This window comes from Oncorhynchus tshawytscha, linkage group LG01 (genome assembly GCF_018296145.1).
Source record: "Oncorhynchus tshawytscha isolate Ot180627B linkage group LG01, Otsh_v2.0, whole genome shotgun sequence".
In the NCBI taxonomy this organism is placed as follows: domain Eukaryota; kingdom Metazoa; phylum Chordata; class Actinopteri; order Salmoniformes; family Salmonidae; genus Oncorhynchus; species Oncorhynchus tshawytscha.
The window spans coordinates 71,585,648-71,596,594 of NC_056429.1; the positions used below are offsets into that span (position 1 = coordinate 71,585,648).

Genomic DNA, 10,947 nt, shown 5'->3' on the forward strand with positions numbered 1-10,947 from the left:
ACAATTAGGCCTATATAGTTTAGAAACAATGAATCATGCTAAAAATAGCATTTAGCCTACCCTATAGAAATAAAGTACTCTAAAAACGTAGTCTACTCGTAAATAACGTTCTAGTTATTCTGTATAGGCAACCAGTTAATAAGATTAACCTCCCAATCAGCACATTTCATGATGTCCATTAAAAATGTTTATGAAACCAGAAAATGTTTAATGAAATAGGATGTTAAAAATGTAGATATTGTTGTTATAATCATAAAAGGAGGCACACGGAAATATGGAACAGAATTGTTTCTTATTTTTCCAGAATACATACAAAAAAAATACCAATTCTCTTTCCATGGTATACACCTGAAAAATAACAACAATTTAAAATGATGTGGACAATTTGGGATTTTAAGAAACAAACATGCATGTAAATAATTATCTTCTCAATGAGACATTAAATAAGAACAATACAATCATAGCAATTTCAAATGAACATCGAAATGAAAACCCTTATTTTAGCCTATTAGTATTCTACCATGTGTGTTTTCACTTTACCTATAGAGTTCAGTTTAAACATAATGCACTTTGAGTCTCTCAAATGTCTTCCATTTGTAGCTATTATCATCCGCCTTCAGCCGACATAAATAAATACCGAGTTCACGGATCCCGCCCTTAGGTTGAGCGTTGATATAAAAGTTTTTATATTTGCATTTTTATAACTATAAACTTTTCAAAAGTCAAGTGTGTTTCACTGGTATCCCAGCGCTGATGCTGTGGTGAGTCTCTGGCCGTACAGGGCATATGGGGAGTAGTATGGCCCGGTGGCTGCGGGGACAGGGACAGGGGCTCCGGTAGGCAGGGGACTCTTGGAGTACGGATGGTAACGGCTGCTTAGTCCCAAAGCGTGATGCGGACTCCTCAGCGTCAGTGTCCCAGGGCTTCCAGGGCCTCCTGACTGTGGCATGTGCATGTGGCATGCCATCGCAGCAGCCGCAGCACTAGCTAACGATGAGGAATTAGGGTAACCCGATATCAACTTCTCCGCCCCGGTGAAGGCTGTGTGCGTCCGCAGGTGGTTCAGCAGCTCCTCGGATGAGGAGAAACGCTTGTCGCAGGGTCCGTTCGCTGACACCCAGTTACAGACGTGAGGAAGGGGGTCGTTGGGGAGCATGAAACCATAGGGGTACAAAGGATGTCCACTGAAAGATTGCGGAGAGGAGTGCATGCCGTGCAAAAGGTGTGTCGGGTACATGTGGTGGTACCCGGATTTCATCGCGTTGGCGGCCGCGGCAGCTGCGTTGTCGTGGCACTGCTGAGAGGCACTGGCAGCGCCCGCTAAGTGGCTGGCACAATGGTAACTTAAGCAGTAAGGGTCTCTACACAGGCTGGCTGACATGATGGAGGGTGGAGAGGCCCCGGCTAGGGGGCTGGATCCGGCCTTACTGCAGCCCATGCTGGCCAGCTGTGCGTTAACCAGGCTCCCGCCGTGAGGGAGGAAGTGTTGGGGATAACCAGCATAGGCCCCTAAACTCCCGGGGTAGTGCATGCCAGCAGGCGGCAGGGGAAAAACTGTCTGACCCGGTTTGTAAGGAGAGACTGGGGCTACAAGTCCTGACCCGAGTCCGGAAGCAGATGAAACGGAGGTTAGAGAGGAGGATTCCGAAGACATGGCTTTGGACCCAGGCGTTGTCTCCTGGTGCTGGTTCACCTCCACGTTAATTCCACCGCAACTCACGCTTATCCTGCTGTGGCTGTTAGTGGTTCCAGATCCGTCCGTTGTGCCATTTTTATTACAATCTGAATCTTTCTTGTCCTCCCTGTCTCCACACTTCCCCTCTGACGGCATGGGCGAGGCAGAAGTGCTAGAGTTGGGGCTGCCTGTCCGTGGCGTGAATGGCTGACAGGTGGCGCTCGGCACTCGGAAACCAGTCTTCTCTCCACTCGAGACGCCCGAGGACGAGTCCTTCTTATCTGACGGTTTGGAATAGGGTTTGAAGCTGGATTTGTCATCCACACCGATGTCACTCATTTTTAATGGACCGGATTTGGACTCCTTGTCACTAGATCCATTTGACGTTATAGAGGATAGTTTGGAGGAAGGAGGGGGGTCCGGTTTACCGATTTGAGAGCATGTCTGCGCCAGCAGTGCCAACGGACTCTTCTTAGCATCTAGCTGTAGAGAAAACAAAATCTATAATTTTACAAATCGAGTACTGAAAAAATATATACAAACAATCTCAAACAATATAGGACTTTTGGTCGAAATGCAACCAGAAACGGAATGTCCGAGTCCTTATCCAAAATAATTGTGCGCAGTGCGCAGCTTTTACGCGAGAATAGCCGAGCTCTACGAGTAGATTTAAGATTCCCATTTCCTAAATTCATAATCAATTTCCCTTACCAATCATCTTTATAATAGAATAGCCCACATGTCCACTTCAATATAATATGAGTTTTCATTTATGCTATTCCATGTCTTTACATTCCGTTTCTATGTGTAATGCTTACAAAACAAACATGAAACTTTGAAGCATTTATTCTACTAGTCTTTTTGAAATCTTACCTCAATAGGGCTAATCGGGGTAGATGGTAACGGTTGAAGATACTCTGGATGCAAAATGTGTCCTGATCGTGCCGTAAGCATTTTCAAAACCTTGATGGGGACTCTGTTAGCTTGCCGTAGATGGTCCGACGGGGGAACGGAGTGAAGAAAAGGCTTGTTGATGATATTCCGAGAGTCGATGCTCTCCCAGACTAGATGAATACTACTATTTCTCAGAGCAGATACCGAGGGCGATGTGATCATGTCCCAATTCTCACGAAATTAGTCGGTAATTCATTTATCAGATTCATCAAGAAAAGCAAATACAACCTCTTTCGAAAATCAAGAGATTGATATTGCGTGTAATAATCCGTATAATGAGAGGAAACGAAGAAGGTGCGGTTGGTAAGCAGGAAGAAGGTAGACGAGAGTGAGTGCGAGGTTATCGCGGATCCGTGGCTGCGTCTTTCACCATGGGCATAGCGCGTTCTGTGTCTCCTGACTTGACCGCGCTCTATACTCCCGAAGTACGAACTGGTAGAAATGTTCACTTCAAAAGCATCTGAATTAGTCCGAGATTAAAGCCTTTGCCGCCTTCCAATCAAATGGGACCCCGAGGTGATTGGAGGGTCAAGGGGATGTGACGTTGCCTCTTTGTAAGTGCCTCTATATTGACAGCTCGGGGGAGGAGATAGTGAGGAGAAATAGTTGGGTTGTTGTGTGCGCTCTCACGGACTCTCACCATCCTTGAGGCAGGGCTTGTTTTGTTTTTTCAATGTCTAAAAAAGTATATAGACCCAAGTCTGGAAATAGTAGTCTTTCTGGCATTTTCAAAACAGTGAACGTATTTGGCTGTAGAGGTAGGCGATGTGGTAATGGTTATTACTGGAAGGCATATAGGCTACATGATATTTAGGAAATGGGAAATGTATTAATGAAACTATAGCCTGCATTAAATAGACTAATTATTAGTTTGTTCTCTAGACCCTAATGCACTAATAAGCAATGTATTCGGCACCTTTTGAGCTATATTACCAAGATCTTTAATCAATAAATACAACCCTGTATCTTAGTTTACAGACATGTTCCTATATAAATTATATTCCACAACCAGAAGATCAACCACTTCAGCTTGAATTCCCCAATCAGACAAGCGTTGACAGGAACAGACCAATGCAGTGATGGAGGTATGTGAATGTCACATGTTTTCAGTATAATATACACCCCCCTTCTATTTCTATCTTCACGCCTCCGTCAACTGTCAATTCTGCTCCACCGCAATCAATCAGGTATTTGTCAGTGGCTGTCAATCCTGCCTTGATTTATGTCAGCTATTGTAGATGATTACATGCGAGCGTGGCTGCATGGGGAAAAGGACAAATGGAAAGACAGAGAGGCATCTGAGAAAAGAGACACTTCATTTGGACGAAATAAATCATCCTCGTGTTAAATTCAATTTGTATAAGCATCGACAATAGGTAGACAGCGACGCGCTAGACTATGCCACTTCTCCATAGCCTATAGTGTCCATGGGATTTAGGACGGTATTAGCAAATTTAATAAGGATTTTGAGCAGAAAATTAAAGGACGAGGCTAACCAGATTTTATAAGGATTTAACGCAGGCAAAGCGACCGGAGAACCCGCTCTGTCGCAGATTCACTGGACTAATTAAGTAAACTTTTCCCCTTCCTGTCAAATACTTCATACAAGGAAAGTGTCCCAAACGGCTTAAAAGATGCCATGAACTTTTAATGCTCGGATGTTTGATAATTTGTCAGAAATAGTTCAATGTCTACTATTATATTTCAGTAATGTTTATTGCCTAAGGACAATAATTGGTAGGCCATAATGGACTTCACTAAGTTTATATAAATGCAACTTTATGGCTAATATTAGCCTACATTTCAATACATTTTAATGTAATTTGCTTCATTGTTAAAATAAAGTAAAAAGGCACATTTGTGCCCCATTCCTTCTGACTAGAAAGTGTTTTTAAATGTCAATCTAGTAGTGTTGCTTAGCAAGCTATATAGAATACTTAAAACAACAACAAAACTTAGAACAACAGTTAGTGTGGGGCAAAGTTCCCCATAGAAAAGTCACTCTGGACAGGTGCCAATCGTATCCAACACATGTTAACATGTAGCCTAAATTTCACATTTACTGAGTCAAACATAATGGCCTGGGTTTTCAGCAATACAAACAACCACTTTCCCGCAGATGCAAACGTATCTCTGCACGTATCGTAAAAACCTGCCATTTGCCTCTGGCACATGGTTATATCCCCAATAAAATGACAAAGAAAAGGGAACAAAAAACTGGTCCAGACATTTAATATGTCAACTCGATTTTATTTAGGCCTACATACAATTAAAATGATTTATTTTATTTAAGAGGGAGAAAAGAGGGGTGACTGAAAAAAAAGGAAAGAGAAATTGTGTGTCAGAGTGCTGAGAAAAGAAGTTTAAAATACCTTGAACTCTTCACCGCTGAGATGGCTAATCAGTATTGAGGCTCGGGGGCAATCGGGTAGCTTTTCAATGCGGGGCCTCCTTTCATCTCAATCGGAATGGAGGCGCTCAATTAAAAGCCTATCAGTTTGTAAGTAAATCAACGCCTATCAAAGTTGTCACTTCAAACAAAACGATTATTATTGCAACCCGCCTCTACCATTAATCTCTCTCTGCGGTAATCCGCTTGACAGGTCATTGGAGAGCAAGAAAACCTGGAGTGGATGGTCACAGGGGGCAGAAAAACAGCTGGAAAAGTAAATACATTTATTTTAGGCCTTCAAAGAATTGAGGGACACAGGTTGACAGGGATAGGAAAACTATAGGATATAATATTTGACGTTATATGATAGCCTAATTGGACGTTTTTTGGGAAGCGAAAATACAAAATAGAACTAGTGTAAAATATGTACGCTACATAATTGATAGTTTAACCATATATAGGAATTATAGACATAATATTACAATAATACATTTTTACTAAAGTGTCACTTTTGACATTGGCCTATAGGCCTATTCACACGAAGCTCAATTTATTGTAGACTTTTCATATAGGCCTAATGGCTAGCATTACATGATAGCAGTTTTGTTATATAAACCATATCAATATCATATCAATGTTTTATATTTTGAGGCTTAGAATATAAAGGCTATATCTAAAATGAATTTACATTGTAATCCCAATGTATTTTACATGTAATATGATGCATAGCCTACAATGGCATTATATTTGATTTGATTTATTCTTAATATTTTAGACCATAATATTTTACTGAGTGTAATTTGTGAATGCCTTCCTCATTACCCTATGTGCACAAAACTGTCATTAATATTTAACTGTAGCCTGACAAGTTAAACAATAAAAACATAAATCAATTCAATTACATTGTGACATTTATTTTGGTAGTAATAGACCTACAAAGTGGAAACTAACTAAGCAAAAAAGTGTCTGACAAATATTATATTTTTACATGACCCTGAAAGGCTGTGGACTTTAAAGGAAAACAAGAATGAGCAAACGGCCCCTTTTTTCTATTCCTCCAAATGTTGAGTCTGTCAGGTAAAACAGGGTGAGAAAGTTTCACAATATGCAAAGATATGTGATTGATAACAGCAGCCTAGTTGTTTTCTGCAAGGGCTGTCAGCCTGTGACACAATATGTGAGTTATTAGGGCAAAGAAGGGCAACCATAAATTCCCAGCGTCAGGCGAAACCCCTCTATTGTCCGTATGACGAATGAGCTTCTACACCAGACACCAAATGCTCAGTATTACCCTTAAATGGGAACACATTTTTCGTGGCCACAATTCATGATATTTAAATAGAACGTTTTAAATGTCCCCATATATTTCATAACGGCGACATTTTTATGGATCACTCCCTAGATGTAAATATAATTATTTACAGCAGAACGGGAGTAGGCTAGCTTGGGCTGTGAGTTGGACTTTCAGCTTTGCACTATAGGAATAAAGCACTTGGGATATGCCTCTTTAGCAGAGGTGCGACAGCGAGGGCAACATAACAAATATGATATTAAATTGAGTTTAGAAATAGATTTAACATTTTATAGAGGGAGTCTTTGAATTATACAAGCCTCTAGGAATAACATAATTTAATACTTTAAACATGAAAAACGTTAAATACGTTTTCAATTATGCACACGCAGAGAGTGTGTCTCCGACTGTATAGAAGGCTCTTTGCTTTTTTGGTGTGCATAATGATTTACACACTTTTCTGTAGTAGGCTAGTCAAGCATATCAGCTATCTCACCACCCATTATTTTATTATTGCATCCAATGATTTTTCGGAATGAGTTGCCTATAGCCTACCATGGACACCTCCCAAAGCTATGTATTTTATCATAGCTTCTTCACAGTCAATGGAAATATAATAAATAAGGATGATCTTCCAGGAAAAAGCATGCACGGTGAAGAACAGACCTACACATTTTTATCAGAGGGAAAAGGTGAAAAGAGCGCATAGAACCACGTTACCTGACATAAAAGGCTAACAACAACATGTTCCGAAGTGAAACGACAGATCTGTGAAAACACTGAGCAAACGTAATCCTTTGTTAACTAATGTTGCAATGCACATATCGCTCCATACATTTATCAGTTACATTGTTACAATACGCTATAATGGGACATTGTAGGCTACAAATGTAGTGCGCGTGAGTTTTCCAGCAGTTGAGCCTCAAGAGCTCGAACTGGGGAGAGCAGATAGAGGCTTTTCCGCGTCTGGGAGGTTCTAAAATGACGTCACTAACATACCCTCTGAACCACCAACATTGATAGCTCGGGTCAATCGTCCACTCGATGGGTCCACCTGTGTAGGGGTTTTGTTATTACAAAATGCTATTACACCTCTTTATGAGTTCAAGTAGGTTAGGCCTATATAAAAGCAATTTGGGCCTGCTTAAGTGCTCATACACTACATTTACAAAAATATTTTGACATCCCTTCAAATTAGTGGATTCGGCTATTTCAGCCACACTAGTTGGTGACGGGTATAAAATCGAGTACACCGCCATGCAATCTCCAAAGACAAACATTGGCAGTAGAATGGCCTCACTGAAGAGCTCAGTGACTTTCAACGTGGCACTTTCATAGGAGGCCACCTTTCCAAAAAGTCAGTTAATCGAATTTCTGCTAGGGCTGCCCTGGTCAACGGTAAGTGCTGTTATGTCTAGAAGCAACAACAGCTTAGCCGTGAAGTGGAAGGCCACACAAGATCACAGAACAGGACCGCTGAGTACTGAAGCGCATAGCGCGTAAAAATCATCTGTCCTCGGTTGCAACACTCACTACCAAGTTCCAAACTGCTTCTGGAAGCAATGTCAGCACAATAACTGTTTGTCGGGAGCTTCATGAAATAGGTATCCATGGCCGCACACAAGCCTAAGATCACCATGCGCAATGCCAAGTGTCGGCTGGAGTGGTGTAAAACTCGCCGCCATTGCAGTCTGGAGCAGTTGAAACATGTTCTCTGGAGTGATGAATCACACTTCACCACCTGGCTCTCCGAAGGACGAGACTGCGTTTGGTGGATGCCAGGAGAATAGACTGCGTTTGGTGGATGCCAGGAGAACGTTACCTGCCCGAATGCATAGCGCCAACTGTAAAGTTTGGTGGAGGAGGAATAATGGTCTGGGGCTGTTTTTCATGGTTTGGGCTAGACCCCTTAGTTCCAGTGAAGGGAAATCTTAATGCTACAGCATACAATAGATTATTCTGTGCTTCCAACTTTGTGGCAACAGTTTGTGGAAGGCCCATTCCTGTTTCAGCATGACAATTTTTAATACATTTTGTACCTTTATTTAACTAGGCAAGTCAGTTAAGAACAAATTCTTATTTTCAATGACGGCCTAGGAGCAGTGGGTTAACTGCCTAGTTCAGGGGCAGAACGACAGATTTTTACCTTGTCAGCTCGGGGATTCGATCGGGCAACCTTTCGGTTACTGACCCAACGCTCTAACCACTAGGCTACCTACCGCCCACAATGCCCCCGTGCACAAAGCGAGGTCCATACAGAAATGTTTGGGTGAGATCGGTGTGGAAGAACTTGACTGGCCTGCACAGGGCCTTGACTTCAACCCCATTGAACGCGATGAATCGGAACGCAGACTGCGAGCCAGGCCTAATCGCCAAACACTAAGGAATTTGAAGCTCTAGTCATTTAGACAGGTTTATTTTGTGTTATTGGGCACAGGGACTATGAGGGTCTGCTTTAAACATGTAGGTATTACAGACTGGGTCAGGGATAGGTTGAAAATATCAATGAAGACACTTGCCAGCTGGTCAGTGCATGCTCTCTGAGTATGCGTCCTGCACAGGAGGTTGGTGGCACCTCAATTGAGGAGAACGGGCTCGGAGCGGAATGAGTGGAATGGTAATCATGGCATTTGATGCCATTCCATTCGCTCCGTTCAAGCCATTATTATGAGCTGTTCTCCCCTCAGCAGCCACCACTGGCATCCTGGTAATCTGTCTGTCCCTGCAGCCTTATGAATGTTAACCTGTTTAAAGGTCTTACTCACATCGGCTATGGAGAGCATGATCAAAGCATTGACTCACTCCTGCAGGTTCATGCTCTACAACATCCATAGAGTACAACCCTACCTCACATGGGAAGCGTCACAAGTCCTAATCCAGGCACTGTCATCTCCCGTCTGGACTACTGCAACTCGCTGTTGGCCGCAGCTATCGCTCAGCCCAGTCCAAGCCTTTCTCTGTCCTGGCACCCCATTTGTGGAACCAGCTTCCCCCTGAAGCTAGGACAGCTAGTCCATGCATATCTTTCAAAAGCACCTGAAACCCTACCTCTTCAAAGAATATTTTAAATAATCCCCCTCCTCACCTTGATTTCCTGAAACAAAACTTGCACTTGACCCCCCAGCCCCCCACTACAAACATGCTAACTGACTGATACTCCGCACTCTATAAAACACTCAATGAAAGCTCATGAGCTCATGTTGCTCAACATTTCTATAGGCGATGAAATTGCGTGAGAACAGAGTGATGGCCTTTATTAAAAAGAGGAGGGTCCCATCAGCTTTCTATAGGCTAGGCCTACTATATTTATTTATCAACTTTCCTAATATTAAGGACATTGCTTCTCTTTACAACAGGAGTATAGCCTACTTGACTGGAATGAAAATGTACCACCATGAACCACCTCCATTCGCTATTTAAGTGCATAGATGACATGTATTTTTTCCCGCTGTCCCTGTTTCGAGACAGGTGCATGATAATGGTCCATTCTAAATAAAATAAAATTCACACATATTATTTAGTATATGTAAAGAAAATATTAAATCAAGAATAGGGTTTTGGGTGACAATATTAGCCTATCACTTGTGAATTATATATTATCACTTGTGAATGATGCCCAGGCAAACAGTGCATGATTTTTTTGAGACCTTTTCAAATCATAGTCGCACACCTCATGTAGCCTAGCCCATACGCTTATATGTTTTGCTGTTTTCTATCACAACTAAAATGCCCACATAACTTCTTAAAGTGAAGCACATTAATCCCTTTTACAACGGGTATAGATCCTAAATGGTATACATATTCAGCGCGGGAGTTTCAAGATTGAGGAAGATAATGTTCACTATAAAAATGCACATTTATAATGAAATTTAGGATGTATCGAATCCCACAACCGTCCCAGACTATGTTTGCAGTATTTATTTTTCGCACAGAATAGAGTAAGTCAATGTTTGTACTATGGTGGATAGTAGATTGGCATAGGCTAGTGCTTTTGCTATTCGTTAGGCCTACTCATCTTGTTGGCTGGCGAAAAGTAAATCTGGACAGTTCTTCCAATATCTTCAATATGCGCCTCGGAATTGGATAAGGACGCACACAGTTGCCTCCCCAATGTGTTTGTCTTCACTTGTAGCCTGTGAGAAAGACCCGATCATGTGACGGCGAGTCATGTGAGTGGTGCTTCGGCACACAGCCGGGAGAAGGGAATTATAATGATTATATTCAGCCCAAGGGCACAACGGTCATAGGCCGCAAAAGGCATGGCATTTTTAGGGGGCATTACGGCCACACAAAGGGGATGCAGCCGGGAAATTCGAGGCATTATCAAGTGCAAATTGTGAGTGAGAGACTGATAAAGTGTGTACAGACATGCGCTAAAAATAAAGCAGAGCTCATGCCTTTCATGAGACTTTTTAAAAGTCATCAATAGAGTTGCATCATGCAGCCTTAGAATATATACAAAAATCAAAACATATAGCCCAACATTTGTATCACAACTGAAGTTGCATAAATGCAAGCATTTCACTAAACCCAAAATAACAGCTGCTAAAGATGTCTTTGTGACCAATAAAATTGGATTTGAAATAACTCTCCATTAGGCATATGGGAGGACCTGTTTCTTTGTTAACACTCAAC

At 42.0% G+C, this 10,947-nt stretch overlaps 1 protein-coding gene across 1 annotated transcript; it reads right to left on the reverse strand.

Annotated features, from left to right (window-relative positions):
* Positions 1-273: 273 nt before the first annotated feature.
* Positions 274-3,178, reverse strand: znf503 (zinc finger protein 503). Its single transcript, XM_024429168.2, has 2 exons — positions 2,549-3,178; positions 274-2,158 (listed from the first exon to the last, which is right to left on the reverse strand). Exons 1-2 carry the CDS (start codon positions 2,789-2,791, stop codon positions 734-736), a joined length of 1,668 nt encoding a protein of 555 aa, XP_024284936.1. The 5' UTR covers positions 2,792-3,178; the 3' UTR covers positions 274-733.
* Between the last annotated feature and the right edge of the window lie 7,769 nt (positions 3,179-10,947).

Excerpts from the sequence above, each read along its gene's own strand:
- znf503 (XM_024429168.2), bottom strand. The coding sequence starts at position 2,791 with ATGATCACATCGCCCTCGGTATCTGCTCTGAGAAATAGTAGTATTCAT. Across the intron at positions 2,159-2,548 it reads CCCCGATTAGCCCTATTGAG|CTAGATGCTAAGAAGAGTCC; the intron begins GTAAGATTTCAA and ends TTTTCTCTACAG.